General features: G+C 38.5%; 3 protein-coding genes across 7 annotated transcripts in view; 2 read left to right on the forward strand and 1 right to left on the reverse strand.

Annotated features, from left to right (window-relative positions):
• Window positions 1–8,214, forward strand: part of LOC109863919 (nuclear factor of activated T-cells 5-like) — a 24,627-nt gene extending 16,413 nt beyond the window's left edge. For 2 of the 4 annotated variants that reach the window (XM_020444595.1, XM_020444594.1), the window contains exons 2-10: window positions 1,518–1,867; window positions 2,966–3,269; window positions 4,346–4,858; window positions 4,942–5,400; window positions 5,487–6,095; window positions 6,182–6,556; window positions 6,674–7,029; window positions 7,125–7,493; window positions 7,592–8,214. In XM_020444595.1, the coding sequence (XP_020300184.1) occupies window positions 1,518–1,867; window positions 2,966–3,269; window positions 4,346–4,858; window positions 4,942–5,400; window positions 5,487–6,095; window positions 6,182–6,556; window positions 6,674–7,029; window positions 7,125–7,493; window positions 7,592–8,179 (3,923 nt within the window). In that variant the 3' untranslated portion in view covers window positions 8,180–8,214. Of the gene's footprint in view, window positions 1–1,517; window positions 1,868–2,347; window positions 2,539–2,965; window positions 3,270–4,345; window positions 4,859–4,941; window positions 5,401–5,486; window positions 6,096–6,181; window positions 6,557–6,673; window positions 7,030–7,124; window positions 7,494–7,591 lie in introns of those variants that run through there. The other 2 variants (XM_020444597.1, XM_020444596.1) reach the window with 2 other exon arrangements.
• A 1,723-nt stretch (window positions 8,215–9,937) lies between these two features.
• Window positions 9,938–12,730, reverse strand: LOC109863925 (endoribonuclease LACTB2). Of its 2 annotated transcripts, XM_020444610.1 has the most exons (4): window positions 12,594–12,730; window positions 12,393–12,464; window positions 11,303–11,942; window positions 9,938–11,170 (listed from the first exon to the last, which is right to left on the reverse strand). In XM_020444610.1, the coding sequence occupies exons 1-4, from the start codon at window positions 12,650–12,652 to the stop codon at window positions 11,042–11,044; spliced, it is 900 nt and encodes a 299-aa protein (XP_020300199.1). In that variant the 5' UTR covers window positions 12,653–12,730; the 3' UTR covers window positions 9,938–11,041. The 2 variants fall into 2 exon arrangements, with proteins under 2 accessions (XP_020300199.1, XP_020300198.1); XM_020444609.1 differs by having other exon boundaries at window positions 12,393–12,730.
• A 3,733-nt stretch (window positions 12,731–16,463) lies between these two features.
• On the forward strand, window positions 16,464–20,199 carry LOC109863924 (Krueppel-like factor 3). The gene is made up of 3 exons (XM_020444608.1): window positions 16,464–16,695; window positions 17,394–17,594; window positions 18,028–20,199. Exons 1-3 carry the CDS (start codon window positions 16,642–16,644, stop codon window positions 18,904–18,906), a joined length of 1,134 nt encoding a protein of 377 aa, XP_020300197.1. The 5' UTR covers window positions 16,464–16,641; the 3' UTR covers window positions 18,907–20,199.
• Window positions 20,200–21,120: the final 921 nt, after the last annotated feature.

A 21,120-nucleotide genomic window follows, 5' to 3' on the forward strand; every position in this document is an offset into this window, starting at 1 on the left:
TTTTTTTTTTTTTTTTTTTTTTTTTCAATGAATGCAACTTTTCGATCGATGATTCACACGGAATCGAGCGAAAAGTCATGTGATTTACTTTGGAAACATAACATCACAAAGCTGCAATCTTGAAAAGCGATTACTCTCTTTTTCGAGATAAATATTGTTTTGACTGACGTGAACGCATCAATAAGTAATACACAATATAGTGGAATAGATTCATATGTTAAAATAATTTTGTTTACCAGTTCAAGTTCTAAATTTGTCAAATTTGCGACCCTCGACAAACTCTAACGAGCGATCATTCTTCGCAATTTCTTCGTATTTTAATATTTTGTTGAATTGTGTAATCTTCATAATGGTAATTGACTGTGTATGTGAAGAACAAAAAAGAACCGACGGAGATAAGTGTGTATGTTGACGTAATGATTGGCAAAATAACAGCAACAATAACATCAGAGAGGAAGAGACGAAAGCGAGAAAGCGAGAGAAACGAGATTGCAAACCGACGGCCTGGGTCGTTGACATCGTCCTGTGATTTTCCTCGATGTTCACACAGATGCACCTTATGCACGTGTGTGCATGCGTCGATTACGCATCCACCCCCTTATGCCGGGTCGCTGGGACAGAAGGAGGAGGAGGAAGAGGGCGAGAAGAAGGAGGATTGGGGGAGGAGGAGAATCGAACCCCAGTCGCCACCAGTTGCGTCCGCGATTGCAACTTCACCCCCACGCAATTATCCCGTCCATAGTCGAGGTGGTCTATAGATAGACCCATCCGACATTGCTCTGCCCCCTTCTCGCTTCCTCTCTTCGTTCTTTCACGCTCATCGTCTCTGTCTTTTTGTCCCTCTTTCGCCCGGCTCATGTGTTTCGTATTTTTCCCTCTTTATCGTTCCCCGACGATGCACACGCGGAGTCTTCATGTTCAATGCGTAAATCGAGGTGGTCTATCAATGTTATGTCCAATGGTGATGGTCGGTAGTGTTCCAAGGAGTTCGATTTTTTTTACTGATAAGGAGAGTGAGTTTCGGAATCTCAAGGATGTACAATTCCGCTGATCGAACAACAATATTATTGACAATACGATTTTCACGACACTTTGGATCTCAGAGATAAGAGAAGAATTCAATCTGGATAGTTACAAAGTACGGTTTCGGGGAAGAAGCGAAGTTACACGGAAGATCGATGGGAGTCAATACGTTGATTTGTGAGGATTTACTGATTCATGAGAGTCTGACTGAGAATTTCAGGATCCAAGAAATTTTTAAGATTCTGATTATTTGTAAGAATCTAACGATCGTACGAAGCTGTAAAGATTTTATCTGGTTTTGTCTGTTAGAATCTAAGGCAATTGCGAAAATTTTTCTCGAGGTTTTTTGATGTGAAAATATATTATGTTTATCTACCTGTGTATCTGTTTATCTCTGTTATTTATTTATATTCATAATTTCGCCTCGTGATCACTCATATAAACAATTCGATTGCTACGATAACGTGATGAGGAAAATGATTTTCACTTCATAGGTGGTAACGCAGGTGGAACGTCATCAACGGTGACAGCATCGTCCGTATCGAGAAGCACCGCAACCAATCGCACTCACCCTGTAACTAAAAGGGTAGTAAATCCGCAACGACAGCAACAGCAACCGCAACGCCAACAGCAGCAGCAGCAGCAACAACAAGAACAACAATCACAACAAAAAAAACAAAGCTCACTATCTAGACCATCACTGTCGTCATTGTCGTCTTTTAGTGGTGTCACTGTGAGAAACTCGGATGAGCACGGATCTTCTAGAACGACACAGGATAACGATAACTCAAACGATTCTGGCCTTGGATCTGAGGAACGTCAACAACATTTTAGTAACATCAACGTTAGTATCTTTCAAAGATATGCGATAACGTTTAATCGTAAATACATCTCGACTAAAAACGAATATAAATGCTGATAATTAAACATAAAGCTGTTGTAAAAAATAGCTTAATTTACATTGCTAGTTTATCTGGCTATGTTTTATATAGAGAGCTATATAACATTTAGATAATAAAATTTTAATAACTAAATTAGAGGGGGGAGCATATTTTCTAAAATCTAATATCTAGAAATTTCAGGGGCCCGTAAACTTGTTTTTAATATATCCCCTATTTACAACGCAAGAAATTTATAAGAACGATGGAAGTTTGTGTATAGAAGAAAGTGTGTATATCGAATAATAATTTCTTCAAGAATTAAATGAGAGAAAAATTCTCGAAATACTCCGCAAATTACTAATCGAATCCAATGACTGTCGCTTCCAATATATTTCTTGTCTTTGTTTTTCTTTTTCTTTGCTGGAAGATGGGAAAGTGAAGAAGAAGAAGGAGGAAGAGTTGACGGGCCCCTCTGCGGGCCTTGTGCTTTACTTACTCTTGCTACGGCTACGGCCCTGAGCATCACCCTGTCGTTAGAGGCGACTAGAAGCCAGATGAAGTTATTTAATGTGTTCACGAGGGTACGCGTGATCGTCATCAATATCATCATCGGAGATCGCCGACCGCTCGAACGGTAGTTGAACCCAGCCGAGCTCTGATTCGTTAAATTAAGCATACAGACGCTCGCGCATACGGGGTGACCCGTTTTACAATCGATCATTCGAAATAGTTCTTTCCCAGGATCACGCGCAAAACTATGTTGAACTCAAACATTTTGTTAGAGAACTTCAACATTTTAATTCGAAAACGTGTTAATCTCTAGTATTTTTTCCAAGTAAAACTTCTCAATGCGAAAAGATGGAAGCAAAATTATTATTAAGTTGGCCGCTTCTAAAATTTTGTATATTTCATATATATGTACTTTGTGTTTTTAGGTTCTAATTTTTTTTTCACTTGTTACTTGCTCAAGAAATTCTATAGCATTTTTTCTCTTTCTTAGTAAATATTTAACACAATATTTTATCACACTTAATTAAGCAATTCTACAATCGATTCCACAGCTTTGGAACGGCGTTGGCGAAGAAGACTCAAAGAGGAGAAAAATGGATATCAAGTTGGAATCCGAGGACGCAAACTTTGCATTTCCGGAAGTGGCACCCGGAACCAATCCTGAAAATAAGTCCACGTCCACTAGAACCGCTATAAATGGAATTAATTTGGGAGCGATATCCGGTGCCAGAACCGGATCCGCGAACTCTGTGAGCAGAGTCATAGGGGTTACAAGACCGCGACCTGCTATGGGCGTACTGACCAAAAGAGCAGCGATCGCTCATCAAGGACCTGTCACCCTCACCTCGCAATTATGTACGTTTTTATTCTACTTTTTATTACAAGGATATGTATACTATATATTTAGTGTGTTATTTCACCAATTAATATATCCATTAGATGTTTACTTAAAACTGAAGCACATTATTGAAATTAGAAAAGTTTTTTGTTTTTTCTATAAGTGAATAAAACAAACAAATAGATCTTAAATACACATTCTATTTATCAATATAGTATGCGTTTAGATTTGACTAACAGCAACGGAAAGGTTTTATAGTATCTGATAAAGCATAAAAACTGGCTGTTTCTGTAAACGTTTGTTTTATTTTTTGCAAGAAAGTGAAGGGAGAGATGAACAATTGTTTCAGAAGCCGCGTTGTCGCCTTCGATATTTTGCAACAAGACCAAACTCTTGGTGAATATATTTCCGGCGAAATTGTTTATTTTGTCTACGTAGCCGATAAGCTATCTCCTTCAGTTTGGCGCCTCTTTCACGCTGTGATAAGCAAAAGGAAGACAACACATTAATATTAACGCAAAATTTGACATTTTTTTTTTTCATATCAAATATAGGTCACACAAATAGGTTATAAATAAAATTATATAATCTGTGCTCAGCAACAATGCATGTTTATTTACAGACGATCAACATAAGAATAGATTATGAGAATATACATGTATTAAAATATTTTAGAATCGTCGCTGTCCCGTCACAATATCAGAAACTTCGAAATTCAAAATTGTTGTATTTTTTTTAAAAAGATTATTTTGTAGCTTGTCGAAGTTTTCAGAGTTAATTGTCTATGTGAAGAATTAAAATGCATTAAAATTCATTTAGAGTCTCTTAGAACAAGATTAACTTCCAGATTTCTAAATGCGGTTAAGAATTTCTATTAATTTGTTAAGTGTTTAGTTTCCTGTTGGATCAAGCTCCAAATATATCCGCCTTCGTTTGGCTTTCCTCCAACAATTCAATAATAAACATTTTCCGCTGTCTAAAAGTCTAGAAATTCCTGCTATTTACTCGTACCTGTGCATCTACCATAAATTATTATCTAACTTTTAAATATTTTAAACTTTATTTCGTTTATTTTTTCTTTCTTGATCGCCAGCCAACATTTCTACCGATGGTAAGACACAACTGCAGATTGTCTGTCAACCCGAGCAACAGCATCGAGCGCGTTATCAGACGGAAGGTTCGCGGGGTGCAGTGAAGGATCGCAGTGGCAACGGTTTTCCTATTGTTCGACTGATCGGTTACGACAAGCCGACGACCCTGCAAGTATTCATTGGCACTGACCTGGGCCGAGTTTTGCCTCACATGTTTTATCAGGCCTGTCGGGTGAGCGGCAAAAACTCAACACCCTGCGTGGAACGAAAAATCGATGGCACGATCGTGATCGAAATCGACTTAGAGCCCTCTAAAGATATTACGTGCGACTGCGTAGGCATTTTAAAGGAGCGCAATGTCGACGTAGAGCATAGATTTCCTCAAGAAGCCGGCCTTCTTCAAGGTAGAAGCAAGAAAAAATCCACGCGCTGTCGTATGGTTTTTCGTACGTCTATCACGCATGCCGACGGAACCACAGAAACGTTGCAAGTCTGCTCGCAGCCAATAGTTTGTAGTAGGTTAACTAAGATAATAGTTGCGTTTATTTATAAATGTTCAGGAATAGAAGAGTAAACAGAGAATCTTTTATATTTATAGCTCAACCACCTGGAATTCCGGAAATTTGCAAGAAATCATTGACATCTTGCCCGTGTACCGGAGGATTAGAACTTATTATACTGGGCAAGAATTTTCTGAAAGATACTCGAGTGGTCTTTCAACTGGACAGCGACAATATATCGAACAGCCTGGAACCACACTGGGAATGCACTGTGCTTCCGGATAAGGAATATCTACATCCAGCGCACTTGGTGTGCGTAGTGCCTGCCTATCGCAGACAAGATCTAGCGCCTACAGAAACTGTCAGCGTCAAAATGTACGCGGTGTCTTCTGGAAAAACTAGCGAACCGCACACTTTTCTTTACACAGCGGCTTCCACTCCCCCGCAACCGTCCGTAGGCAAGGTCGAGTCCATCTCACCTCCGCTGATAAATGGTGATGCTGCTCTCGTCACATCTTCCACCGCGGTGCCACTGGCTACAGCTGTAGCATCCAACAGTAAATTTTTTAATTGATATTTCTTATTTATATTAAACTTTTTGGTTATAAAAAAAGCTAAAAATAACATATCCAATATTCATCAGCTTTAATAACGCAAACAACTGCCGGACCAGCGAGTTTTTTGACGAATCCTCCGACTCAACCGCAACAAAATACTTCTTCGGAGATTCTGAAAAGTGATCCCAGTTCACCGCCGACGGGAACATCTCAGGTCACTCCCGTGATGATGTGGACTTCGCAATCCTCCAATTGCCATCCTCCAAACTCGCCTCCGGACGTTATGATGCCGCCACCAGCGCTCGTGACAAATCCACTAATGAATCGACGATCTTCGTCGAATCTTCAGTTGATTCTTCCAGACAATTTGAAGACAGAAGTACTAGACGAGAATAGCGAAAACAGTATGCTGAGTGAAAATAGTATGCAGAGCATTCCGACACCAACAGCAGTCGCGAACGGACCGACGTCGGTCACTTCCCCACTTCAACAGCTGGTCAACGAAAACTCGAGAGAAGCTACACCCTCGCAAACCGATATCATCAGGACTGTCACTGTCGCAACGGCCGGCAACAGTCCGGTACGAGAAGTGGCGGTAAACGGTCTTCTTGGAGTGGTAGATCTAATACACAATCAGCATTCTTTGTCGATGGTAACTGCGCATCATCCGACTTCTTTTGGAAGTGAATTTGGAGGTTGAACGAACGTTTAAATAAATTATTTATTGAAAACAATGTAATGATGTATATGTTAATACTTACACATCAAATTATATTTAAAGGTATGCACGAATCAACCCAAGTTCAAGTTCTCAGTCCTCATCGCCTCAAGGACACCAATGTTTTGCCGACTGAAAATAGCTCTAATGGAACTGCTCTTCAGAACAGCGGTGTAGTGGATCTTCGTATGAAACATCACCATCATCAGCCAGATTTCGGCACGCTGTCAAGTTTTCCCGTCACTTCCGGAACACAGCCGTTATCCAGTTCTGGCAATCACGTAGTAGACAAGTTCTTGAATCACATGGATTCTTCAGTAACTACCACCGAGGAATCTGACAATGAGAACGGATTTGCCATTCAACAACAGCAGGCTTCTATTATCTCGGGAAGCAGTCAGCAGTCAACGCCTTCGCCGGGAATTCTGGCCAATACAGGTATAATTTATACCAAAAGTTATATATTTGTTATTTTCTATAATAATATATATCTATAAAAAATGAGATTTTAGTTAATATACGACGATATATTGATATATCGTGTTTTTTTCTTAGGACAAACTTCGGTAAAATTAGATGCTTTAGTAAATTCCGCAGCTGAACAAATGGTGACTCCGTTGCGCTCGGTAAACCCAAATTCTACCACGATATTAAGCCACGTGACGTCGGAACACGAAGCAATTAGTAATAGTCAGCAGACCAGTCCGCCGATTCCGGTAAAGTTGCTGGAAGCGTTAATACCAGCGCAGACGGTACAACCTTTAGCAGCAGCTCCGAGTGCGACGGCGGTATCACCTACCGCGACAGTAGAACCAACAGGAGAGAGTCTAATGACTACTATCAATGCGGCACTATTACCGCAGTTGCCGGAAACGCCAGTCAATGCAACAACTGCCACGTCAAATTCTACAGTATGTCTCGCTTTATTATTATACATTAGAAAAATATGCGAAACTTTAAATAAATTGATAAAATTTATACATAAAAATTTTTTCTTTGTTTTCAGGTTACTGCTAATACAATACCAACAGTTGCAGCGGAGCACATGCAGCAAATTCAAGCGCTCACGCAGCAAGATGTGGTCGCGATGCAACAGCAAGTGCAGCAAGTAGAGCAACTAGCGCAGGCGCAGCAACAGGTCGAGCAAGTCGTTGCGCACGCGCAGCAACAAGCGGTGCAAGCGGTACAACAAGCTCAGCAACAAGTGGTGCAGCAAGTCGTGCAACATGCTCACGTTGTACAGCAAGCGGTGCAGCAGGTACAAGCCGTACAGCAAGTTCAAGCGACTGAGTTGGTTCAGCAAGCGGTACAACAAGCGACTCAAGAAGTAGTACAACAAGCAGTACAACAGGCAACGCAGGAAGTTGTACAGCAGGTTAGTAGCAATATGTTGTAAAGATTCAGAAAACAAAATCTTTCAGATTAGAAGAATTAAAAACAACTAATTAAAAAATACTGAACAAATTGTTACAGGTTCATGCAGTGCAGCAAGCTGTCCAACAAGCTCAAGCTGCACAAGTTATGCAACAGGCGGTTCAACAAGACATGTGTTCCATGTTAAACCAACCCGCAGGTTTTGTAGCTGAAGCGAGCTCTGTTTTAGCAAGCGGTGCTGCTCAGGAAATCTCGCAGCAACGACTAACCAACGAGGCGGAACAGGCTATCAATAACGTTATCACAAACGCCACAAAAGATATCCTCAACAATCGGTCTATCACAACGACTACTGCTCACGCGATTATCGCCACGAAGAAGATTCTGAGCAGCGTGGCGACTCAAAGCGCACAGCTGATGAACAATGCGATGGAAGGAATTCTACCAAAATCGCCACCAACGCAAAACAATATCGTCGAGCAAGTTGCCAGTAAATCACCACCCGTCGCACTTCCGGTTACTCCGAATCGCCAGGCTGTGAACGCCCCTATTCCCAATCCCGCCGCGACCACAGTGGTCAAGAAGCCAGAAGACGGAATGCTGCCGCAAGAACTCACATCAATGTCGGATCACGATCTTTTGAGTTACATAAATCCGAGCTGCTTCGAGCAGAATTTTCTTTTGTAGTACTGCCGTGTTTCAAGTGAAAAAAAAAAAAAAAACAAAGAAAGTGATATTCTCAGTGAACTTCTTTCCTAAAGAAATAACATGACGAGCGCGCTTATATAACATCATATCGAGCTAGATTCGCGATCAACTAAATGCGACATTCAACAACAGCGTTTGGACAATTTATAAAACGTCTTTCACATGGTGTATATATGACATTCTTCGTACTTTTGTCTTATATCTGAATTTTCTTACTTTACGAGATCAATCTCGGATTCTCACGCAGATCCGACTTTGAGATTAACGACTCGGTCATTGCTGACGACTTTGTGCCACACTTGTAACGATACGAAGTTATTTTTATAGGAGAAGAGTGTAATATGTCAACTTTGGGGCTGCGAATTTCTAGATCTTTATTGCACGAAATGTAGAATTTCGTGAATCTAATGTTGTATCACTTTTTAATCGAAGAATAGATGTCAAATTTCTTAACAACCCCAAGTTCTCAGTGATATTTCGGATTCTTCTTGCGATGGAACAAGAGGGACGCCATATGAGACCGTATATATATCGTTAAAAGCTTAAGAGCTATTAATGTTTAAGTATAAGACGGGCGCACGAGAAAGCGTGACAACTCAGATGTTCTTCTCTTTCACCTTCTTTTTCCTTCTATTTTGTTTTCTAAGAGGTATTAATTATTCTAAAGATTTATTACTTATCTTCAGAAACGTCTTTCTTCGCAATCCGTATGCCTTTTCGTGTCGCAAATCTTTTCGTTTTTTATCTATTGATTTGGCTTCAGTTTTCTTTAATCGTAAAACAATTGCAAAAAAGTTTTGTACAACAAATGTACAAAAATTATTTATATTCTCTTTCTAGATATTCGATTAATCACAATTGCGTTAATTAATTATAATTAACAAATAACGTTAATTAATTATAATTAACAAATCAATTATAATTAACAATAACGTTAATTAATTATAATTAACAAATAATGTTTCTAAACTAAATTCGATACATTAAACTAGATTCTATCCAAAATAAAAGAGTTGTAAATTGAGTTAAAACATAGACGTACGAAAATGAAAAAAAAAAAAAACTACGTCTTTAGTTTTATTCTTTGAATCTTTTAATTTTTTACTATGACACAAAAACAAGACGATAAAATGAACTGAAGCTTGTCCATAATTGTACAAGTCATCACTTGCTATCTAATAAAGCCTGTGGCACACGATGCTTTTGTTTCGTACTGAATTTCATACAAGCAGTAGAGATTTGACCAATTGTAATCTTAAAATCAAATTATCTTCAAATTGTTATGATATTTGCATGCGATTCAGCACGAAGAAAAGCATCGTATGCTGCAGGCTCGAAGTGTAATTATTAACTTAATTTATGAAAGAATGGATCATCTCGTCGTTGTGGTTCCCACACGTGTGTGTTTCGTACACATATACATATATACATATATATATACATACATATATATATATACGTACATATATATATACGTACATATATACGTATATATATTTTGTATACGTATATACATTTCATATACATATATATATAATATCTATCTATATCATATATATATATAAGTTACGCATATTGTTCTCGATCATTGAAATTTCTTTGTTTTTTGTTATTTAGAATATTAATGATACTAAACTTATATAACTGCATTGTTTTTATTAATTAATGAAATAAACCTTCATTCAAGGAGTGAAAAAGAGAGAGAAAGAGGAAAAATGCATGTATATGTACGTAAGAGAGAAAACAATTTTGTTGTATGTGTTGACAAAATATATATAGTATATATATATAAATATATATTTTTTACGTTTATCCAAAGAGAGAGTAGTAGGTGAATTAAATAACAAAAGTGAGCTTATTAAAGATATATGTCCATATAATTATTATATATATATATATATATATATTGGATATAACTAAAGTGCATTGCAAAAAAATTGTCAATATATAACTTTGATATTTTTTTATATAGATCGTTGGATTTTGGAAACTTTGAGATTCTCAGATTTTTCGGGATCTTTAACGAATGTCCATATTTCTCCGAATTTCTGAGTCTTTGAGTTTTCAAATTCTCAGAGCCTTAAGAACGCCTTCCTCTTAAACTATTAGATAAAAAAAAATAAAAAAATAAAAAAAAAGGTTTGTGCCTCTCATAGAATTTTTGTATATTTCGGAGTTTTAAACTCTCGAACGTCATTCAAATTTGAATTACTTCTCAGGTTGATAATTTCTCAAATCTCATCACAATTCTTTATTTATTTCAATGATTTGTACTTTAGTGATATCCTGTGAATGTATATCGCGACATCGAAGTTTTTTAGGGGGAATTTCCTCACATTGTTCAAGATGAGGGGTGCTAATATTCGCCAAGATAACATAGCTAGTAGAAAAACAGTGAGAGAGAATGAGAGAGAGAGAGAAAGAAACACAGATTTTATAACAAAAAATATAACGAAACATTTATTGTCGCGACATGTCTATAGCCAAGTATATATAATCATATATACAAACATACATATACATATATATATTTTATATTCACCGTTAAACTGTGTTTGTAGTCGGACGCAAGTGACTAACGGTCTGCCTAAACAGGGAAGATGATTTGTGTATGTACCACACCTTGCGATATGTACCTCGTGAAATTGTCGTGAAAATGTACTCTCTTGTTCATTGTACGCACATCAATGATAATAGCTATCAGCCTAATTTTGAAAACTTCGTGATGTATAATTATGATTTCCTCTTGTGAGTTTAATAAATGTTTCATAATAATGTTTCTCCGCGTGCAATTAATACTACTAAATTATTCTAAATAATTGTCTACACAGAATGCATGCATTAAATCTTGCCTTTGATTCTCCACCAACCGCCGTCCTCTTCTTGAAATACTTTTCCCTCTTTTTGTAACTTGCGAAGGTGATGATTCACGGTATATGCTGCAGCCAAATGCAAGCTTTCCGGAGTATCCTGTACATAGTGTTTTTTTTTTTTTTTTATTTATTTCAATAAATTTCGTATAAATGTTTTTGAAAAATAGACAAAAGTGTAACAAGATCATAATTGTTTTAAGCTTCATTTATGTTTTAATGAACTATTTACTTTGTACAACCGCTTAACAAGATCCATCTCTGTTTTCGGCTTGTTAGTTCCCTGGTCATCCAGCATCCGCAGTATGTCGTTTTCTCTCTGCTGTCTGTGCTTGATGTAATACTCTATGCGAGTTATGGGATCGTTCAGAACTGGTCCATGGCCTGGATAAATTAGATCTGGTTTTAACTTTAAGATGCTTTCTAATGACAACATGTAATCATGCAGATCCTCGAAGACAGATGTGCCTTCTCCAAGGATGCAGTCACCGCTGAACAGAATGTTGTCATCCTGCATCAGCAGACAGGCATGATCACTGGTATGTCCAGGTGTATACTTGACTTGAAGCTTTGCTCCCTCAACTTCCACCACTTGATTGTCCTTCAGAGGTTCCCACTTGATGTTCCTCTCATCGTCTGATGAGTTCTTATCGTTCAGCGAACGTGGTAATTTCCATACAATCGGCTCTCTTTCAGTAGGAAATAGTTTCTTCACTAAGTTCTGTACAGACTCAACGCCACCAATGTGATCAATGTGCCAGTGAGTGATTACCAGATGTTCAATGGTTGCATTTTCTTCATTCAACACATTTTTCAAGAGCTTCACGTAAGCTTCAGCAGTTTTAGCTTCTCCAGAGTCAACAAGTACACGTCTACATGACAAATAATTAAAAATTATTGCTAAAAAAAAAGTGCACTTCTTGAAAAAAAAAATCGATAACACTTCATTCATAGTAAGAAAAAATAGTTTCATTTTCTATAATCAAGTGTTATATTTTAATAATTGCAAATTTTGTAATTGGCACACATTATAGTTATTAACTTAAATATAGCCAGTAACACAAGATATCAACTAACCTAAACCTAAACGAAAAGCATTGTGCACAAGTTTGACAAATTTTTAATTATTCTTGAGCATGACAACTGTAAATATTAAACAATGACAAAAATTTATTTCGTTGCCATTCATTATTTTTATATCAAAACAAATAAAAATCTGACAAGAAGTTATAAAAAAATAAAATATTGTGTTAAATGTACGTTAATTTATGTACTTAAAAAGCGTCAGAACCGATTATCAAATGCAACGGAATGTTTGTTACCTGCGACCAGTGCCTACAAGATAAGTGTTTGTTCCTTGCAACGTCATCGGTCCGGGATTACATCCTAAAATTCTAATTACTTTGTTGGACAGTCTCGCTATCGGCGGCAAATTTGTTAGAGTTGCCATGACTATTTCGTTCACTTGTGAGATATTCGTTAAAAACAGTAATAAATAGTAATAAATAGCAGGACTACTACACCTTGTACTATTTCCCGAAACTTTATAGGACTTTGTCCACTTTGAATTGCAACTGATCATGCGTCTATAAACTTATCATCTTTGACTTGTCATCTCTTCAAATACGATATCGCAACAGACGCAGTGCACTTTCTACACTTAAAGATGTTGCATATGTATCATTTTGTTATGTATCATGTTAGTTACGTATGTATCGTTTGGTCGTTTTTTATAAATAAAAATAACATAGCAAATTTATAAAGCTCGTAAAAATATTTTAACCAAGTTAAAAATGTACAAATATATACATATTTTTTAACATGTGAATTATTAATACACACGGAGATTTGAATTAAATTCAATTCAAAACTAATTACGAGTTTGTAACTATTCGTAAGGCAAGATCTAGTAAAGTTTCTGTATACTCTAAATTTCTCTTCTAAATTTGTGAGAAATTATGCTCAGTCTTAAATAAAGTACGTCTTCTGCTTAAGAATATTTCGATTTATTTTGATTTGAATGAATCGAACGTCGTTCAGATAAGATCGCATTTGAAATCTTGGGAACATTCGCAGCTTTAACTGGACCCTGCATACTCATTGTTCTCTCAATGAAACTTAGAAAGAATGTAATCTCTTCCTTCTGATTGAGAGGTGGGAGAGAAAGAGAAACATAATATCAGCGAGAGAGATATCTATCGTAAGTAGCAGCGTAAGTTGAGTGAACTTGAAATACCTCACGTGTGTGAGGAGAAGCGAGGAACGATTCAAATCTATGATGCCGCGCATCTTTGTGTGCGGAGATATCAGATAAGTTTGAAACAAATTGCCAAATTTTACAATAGCTAGTCGTAAATCGTAACGTTAACGTATAATTCTACTTTTCAACGACGTGTAGACGCACGACTTAGAAGTCACATCATCACAGTACGATAATGTTGGGGAGAATAGCCTTGAAAGATGCGCACACTATCTTGTCTCTTCTCGCAGAGATATCATTTCTCCAAATGGATATCTATAGAGAGAACATGGAGAGAAAACTTGTCCAAGTGTAGAAACTGCATGTTTCGGAGATGAGGATATCAATATAACAAAAGTCTACGTGCCTCGTCTACGTGCGCAACATCAGCATCAAGAGAGATTCAAGGTCAAATTTTATTCGTTTCTTTTATTTTGTGTTTTTTTTTCATAGAAGTAGAATCACCCGATTCGTTTTACATAATCGACTCTTTACGTCAGCGTTATAAAGTTAAGATAGTCGAAAATTTATAAACACATCTCAGGGTTTTTACTATCTCTGGTAAAGTAACGCTCGCAATATTTTGATCTCGTCGTTACGTGTAAGTTTTTACCACGTTGACCTACTGACACGTTTTATTTACGAACCATTTTTATCGATTGCTACTCCCATCGGAGCAAACTCTGAAAATCAATGCCCTAAACACAAAACGGGATTCACTTATTTAGTCGTCGTCTCCAAGACCATGATTCAACACGCCGAAAGAGAAAAATAAAAATTCGCTTTGTGAATTATTTATCGTAACATTTGTGTCAACAAAATCGTCGCGCATGATCGTGCCGATGAAATGCGTTTGTTATTGAAAATATGCGCATCGTAATGTTTTAAGAGTCGCATATTTTCGTTCGGTTAAAATGTAACAAACCGTGAGACGTCGCAATTATAAAATCGAAAAATATAACGAACATCAATCACGCACCGTCTTATCTCTTGTTCGAGTTCGAATTTCAATATCATATACATATATATTTAGATATTATTCTTTTTCAAGGGAAGAGAATAATCTCTGAATTTATTTATAATACGTTAAAAGCGATACACATATTTACGTAATGTCACGCAACATCGACGTCTGTCTCTTACGCGTTTAACCGAAAACAACCGGTCCTGATCTAAACAACGTCATATAATATAAAATCTTCCAAGATTGTTTAATGAGATCTCGGCCATCAGAGACTCGGTACTTGCGATAGGTACTCGTCGTCAAAACAACGACATCACTTTTAAGTGTCGATTTAACGTTGCAGATAACGACCGTTCAAGACCGGGGGTATTCGCGCGCGATCGCCGATCACGAGCCCGACGGCTGATCCTTGCAGACGCCACGTGGGTTGTCCCCACGCATCATCGACCCGAGACACAATGATAAATAACGAGATACGAAGAACCAGAAATAAACGTACGGCGTATTTTTGAACAAACACTTACCACGTCGAGAAATTGTCATGGACTCAAGTGTCATCAAAAACAAGACTGTGGGGTGAGAATTTTAATCAATTATTTGCGCGATTCTGCGCGAGATATTGAATGTTCCCATAATACATACGCGGTGCGACGTAGTAGATGCATGTATATACGTATTGACACTCTTCTCGTCTTTGTTTTCGAAGAAGAAACAACTTGGATACATTGAATCGTCACTTGTAATTACGCTATCAATCCAAGGAAACCGAGTCTGTAAACAGAAATGTATATTGAAACCATCAAATATAAATTTTTGTGTATTTTTATCGCGAACCCTATAAATTCTAGTATACCAATTAGGAGTTCACGACCTTCTTCATTCATTATTGCTCAAAATGAAGAGATTTTCCCCCCCTCCCACGAGTTTGCTTATTCGACTGTTTCTGTCTCATTCGAAGCGATTACATCAGGTCGTTGCACACGCGCTCCATTATTCGAATAGTTTCGTTATCTCTTGTATTTTGTGACTTTTCAAAGACAAATTGACACGCCGATAATAATTTCTAAGATAAAATTGAAACAAGAACACCGATTAAAGCGGTGTTTGTAATCGACGATCATATAATTGCTATCGATGATGGTGAAAAGTCTCTTTGTAAAACGTTTTAAAATATACAAGACGAGTATTATTTGTGTCTCTCAGACGCGTTCATTGTTTTGTCGCGGCTCGTTGGCAGGAGCAAAGTTCTCACTTTGTCATTTGAAGCGACAACCACTTCTATAGATCGGTATGTATTTGGGGGCTCGTGCGCCGCTCTCTTTCTCTCTAACGATCCCGTTTGCTCCTCGATATTACGGGAGTGTCGAGAGCAATGAGCGAGATTGTCGGCCGAGGGAAGGCCAAAAAAATACACAAAGAAACCGAAGCAATATAAATAGCAAGCAGTCATAAACGGAAACTCTTTTTTTTTTTTTACAATTTAACCCACTTTTTTCTGAAGTGCTCAACCGCTGCTCGATTTATTTATCGATCGACTATTTAAATTGTTTCGTAAGGCAAATTTTTTCTTTGCCCGAACAAAAAATAGAAAGAAGGAAGAAATAAAAACTTGCGTTTTAACATACGAAATATGCAACTTTTTAAATATATTAAAATATACAGGTCATTGAATCCGCATGAAGAGTAAACAGCGGCGAGATAAATATAAACGGGGATAAATATAAATCAAAACAGTGAGAGAGAGAGAGAGAGAGAAACGGAGAAAAAAAATGAACAAGTTTGGTGCGGAAAAGTAGACATAAAGAAAAGATGTGTGTGCGAGGCCGCGTTTACGATATGCGAATGAAGAAAGAAAGAGACAAATCTTACTATACAATCGCACAGGCAAAGCCGACGTAATTTAGAGAACGAGAGAGGGGGAACGAGGATGGAAGTTGCATGACGCTTAAAACGCGCCATGACGTATCGACCGCGTTCTCCACGCGCGCTGACGTCACGATCACGGTCCGAGTCAGACTGGGAGCACGTGAACAGCACGCCCGCGATCACGCGGCCACAAGCTGATCGAGCCGCGTCGATTGGCCGGTCGTTGGCGAGCCCCTCACCGCTATTGGTCGCGCCCGCGCGCGCCGCGTGATCACGCACACACGTAGCGAGTGCGGGTCGGCGGTCCCGAGCCAGCGCCGACTTGAGCAAGCTTCATTGCACCGTGAGACGCCTGTCCGTTACGTGCGGATTTGTTTGCTCCACTTTTGCCGAAGAGGGCTCGTCGTGTCGCTGTGTATCTTTTTTTTTTCGTTTTTTTGTCGTTGAATACTTAAAATTTTTTTTTTGAGTATCACTTCGGGTTCCTCGTCCTGTTCGAATAATGGACACGAACCAGGCGCTTCTTTCGCCACCGGCCTCGCCCCAGCTCAAACACGTAAGTGGCAGCAAATTAAATATACCGCCACAACAGTCTGCCGTTGCCCGCGAAACTCAAACGTTTTTTTTACGATTTCTCCAATTTGCTTCCTGTAAAATTTGGAAAAGTGAGCTTTTTTAAACACGTTGTTACACATGTGTAGTTAATTTTGTAACGCACGCGTTTTTATTATAATGTCAAAAAGTTGCAAAGCTATCAAGTTGCGTATTACATATAGATATTTTTTGAGTTCGAGGTACTTCTGTGATAAAAACTCGAGTTTTTGCTACGATTAATTTCAATTCTTTGAATTCTTTGAGTTTTTATTTTAGCTTAGTTTTCGTTCGAACATTCTTTAGATGACGATTGTGCTGGCAATGTTTTTCTCAAAACAAGTTTAGAGACAATAAAATGAAGGACTCTAAACAAGAATATAATTTACAAATACAAGATCTCCGCATTGTGATAAACAACGCGAATGTAAAAATAAACGAGCGAATGAACCAGATATTTATTTTTATTCTCTTAGTCACATTTGTGGAACTGTTCAAATTGGGATTAATTAAAACGAACCGCACATTAAAATTTTTATATCATTATGGTTCTAATCTATTTTTTTTTATTGTCACTTGAATTAAAAAATTTAGCGAATGATTTATATAGCAAATTGCTTTGTTCAACGTGATGATGCATCTACGTTCCCGTTTGTTCGACAGACGGATCCAACGCAGTTATCGTTTAGCGTCGCGTCTTTATTGGGGGAGAAACTTGCGGTGAAATCCGAGCGGAAAGACGAGCAAGATGCGGGTTCGCGTCACGTTCTACCACCTACCCCACAGCCTTCCGATTCGGAGGAGGACGAACCGAATGGACGAACTCGAAAGCGACGACGCGTCGAACATTGCGAACTGGCGAAGGTAAATAAAAACCAGAGATAATCTTTATCAACAGACAACTCTCTTTGCTTTCCAAACGACTTCCTCCTTCCCTCTTCTCACACTTCTCTTCGATTTCTCTTTGCAAGCTTAATCGACTGGAACGCGGGCTCGCAAAACTTATCGCAATACACCTCCAAGCGCACACTTATTTGTTCTACTCCGTTTTTTTTTTTTTTAATTCTTCGAGTACGCGTAACTTCTTATATAGTTAAAAAATTGAAAAATGTTTCATCTTTGCTTTCGTTTTATTTTTACATTAGCCTTGAAAATATTTAAATCTTTTTAAATAAACTAATGACATTTTTTCGCAACAATTACATCAGAAAATATTGTTATACATATTTTCAAACAGAGTGAAACGCCGCACTTGGACGAAAGACTTTGGGTCAAATAGATCTTATTTTTATTTCAGCTGTTGTTAGACGGCACGCCGCCACCAAGTCCGGAACCGGCCCGTGTTTCGGTAATAATGCGCGGCAATCGAGACGGTACCTACAGTCCGGCTAATTTCACGGGGGGTCTCACGACTAGCGGTCAGCCGGTGCCGCGCGAATCGGCCGCGCGACAATTGCCCAGTTCGTCAGCGAACGCGCGAGCGAGCGGGACGGAGCCGGTGATAGACGTATTACGCAACTTGAAATTTAAGATGAGTTTGCGCAAGGAAGAGATTATCGTGAACAGTAAGAACACTGATCGTGAGAATTATCAGCAACAGCAACACTTACCGAGATTGCAACCTTTGGCGCCTAAACCCGCGCCCATTGTAGTGACGGGTTTGGTTCTGCCGCGAACGCCTCTTCTGCTTGTCGCTAGCGCGACACCGACATCTGCCACAGCGACGACTACTGCGACGAGCACGGCCGCGAGCACGGAAACGCGTCGTCGCGTTTACGAGTGCGAGCATCCGGGCTGCGGCAAGAACTATTTCAAATCGTCGCATCTGAAGGCGCACACGCGCACACACACCGGCGAACGGCCGTTCCCGTGTCCCTACGAAGACTGCAATCGTCGTTTCTCCCGTAGCGACGAGTTGTCGCGTCACAAACGAACGCACACTGGCGAGAAGAAATTTGTCTGCGCCGTTTGTCAGAGGCGATTCATGAGGAGTGACCATCTGGCGAAACACGTGAAACGTCACACCAGAGATAAGTCCTCGTCTTCCGCTTCGAACGGTCAAATTGCCGCCTCTCAGATGACTTCGATGCCGCTGAGAGTAAGCCTATTACCGGTGCTGGCACCCCGACTGTCGCGACCGGTTCAGCAGTTGATACCGCCACAATTAGCGGCTTGAGGAAGATACGCACGTGCGACTGGAGTCGCTTGAAGATCGCTATCGTCCGCGTGTCTTAATCAGAATTCTGGATTGTGATTCCCAGCACGCGAAGAAAACAATTTCTTCGGGTTTGAGCGAGGACTGGAAGACGGATCGAGTATCAGATACACCGAAGGAGAGGTTTGAAGACAACTATAAAAGCACATTGGACACATGTTCTAATTTAATGGGCACGTGGTGTCCCTGCTGATGAATCTGGTTAACCGAATTTTTCAACGAAGAAAGAATAAAGTCATACGTGAAAGACGAGAAGCGAAGTAAGCAGTACTTAAGAAAAAGCAGAGATATACGGTGATGATGACCACCGTCGGCAAATCGAATACCTAAGTGTGTCTGTGATCTGTGACACGTGAAGGCTAGTGTGGCCGTTTAGTCGGGAGTTTTACCATCACACTTACGGGAAGTCAGACTCGTACTCGCGGTGCACATTCAGCGCTAAACACGTGCCATATGTTCTTTCAAGTCGGAATATACATGCGTTGACGCTGAATGTGGAATACAAAAACGCGGAGCGTAATTTGATTGATCGCTCAATTCTTCGCTAGCCGAAGAATTTTAACAGACAATACAAAGTCTAAAAAAAAAAAAACAAAAACAAAAAAAAAACAAATTGTATTATACACAAATTTCTCGACTACTCTTTTTAGCATCTGTTTTCCATCTTTGTGTCGTTTACTTTCGTGAGAGCTGTTCTCGATAAATAGCACTCTTAAAGCGCATACCAAATTTCACGCGTGAATCGATTGAAAGGAGGAAATATTTATTTATGCGAAAACCGATATGTTGTAGTTATATAACGTGTATAACAGATATATGTACAGATTTCCGAAAAACATAAATTCTCGACGATTAATTGTACATATTGAACGAGGAAGCGCAAGGGCGGAGACTCAGATTGTGTGAAAACTGTTGTCGGTTAAACCGATCGATTCCCAAGGTTCTGCTGAGTCTAAAAACTAGAATAGGAAAGATGTTGATTGTTTACATACTTTAGAGTAATCTATAAAATGTTATTTCTTTCTTCTAGAGTTTATTTAATACCTTATTTGCAAGTCGTGATTGCAATTACCGTCCCTATGAGGATTGTATATGTATATATGTACATGTTCATTATGTATATAACATTGTGTGTGTGTGTGTGTGTGTGTGTGCGTGAGATCGATTGAAAAATCTTCATTCGGCAACTTTAAGACTTTAATGTATTGTTAAAGATTTTTCTACAATTAAATAAATTGTATACTTTTTCGTAAATCATTGCGAATTCTCTTTCCTTTCGCCTTATCGTCGTCTCCTTGATGTCCTACTCGCGACTCCGAGCATTGATATTGTTAAGAAAAAATTCTACTTCCTCGAAAAAAAAGATAATTTCCTTGAGTCTCTTGCGCGAGACAAATATAGATAAAAAAAAAAAAAAAAAAACGCACTTAAAATTCTGTAAGCAGAGAAGGTCGCGCGACTCGAGATGACTGATAACAAGAGACAAACAGTGAAATCACACCGTATACATTTGTATTAATATACGCGCGTGCGAAACATGACAATGTCGCGTCACGATTGATTTCGAGAACAGCGTGCAGTCTCATGGACATCGATGAACACGCGAATTCACGTGAACGTTAGATATGGTCGACTTGAGGTTGGTCAATTGGCCAATACTTCGTTGATATAGTTTTATACAAATTAATAACATATATATTGCGTATATATGCTATTATAAATTGTTGCGCGTGTAGAAGTTTTTATGAGATAGGTATATGTTTATTGAATATCAAAATATAAAAATTATATTTAAATAAAGACTTCAACACACGTGTATTCCTCGTTGTTGCAAATGTGCCGCAATACGAGTGGAAAATGACGCAAAACACAAACTTTTGATCACGTGATCGCGTGCGTTATCGCAATTTAGCACGATTCCCGATGCATAACAATGACCGCTAGATGTATCGCGAGGTTGCCAGCATCGATAAGATTACTTCCGCGAATTACGTCACATTTCCGTTAATAAAACAAAAAAAGCATTAAGTAAAAAGTATTAGATGTTAACCGCACAAGAACTGACTTTATCACGCGACGCAAAATAAAATTGCTATAATTTTATATTGAAAAAAAATGTCGCTAAATTAATCGTTAATGAAGTATTGCGAACATTTCAATGATTTTGTAACGATA

Source organism: Pseudomyrmex gracilis, unplaced genomic scaffold (genome assembly GCF_002006095.1).
Source record: "Pseudomyrmex gracilis isolate BER0280 unplaced genomic scaffold, ASM200609v1 scaffold_14, whole genome shotgun sequence".
NCBI classification, from domain to species: Eukaryota; Metazoa; Arthropoda; class Insecta; order Hymenoptera; family Formicidae; genus Pseudomyrmex; species Pseudomyrmex gracilis.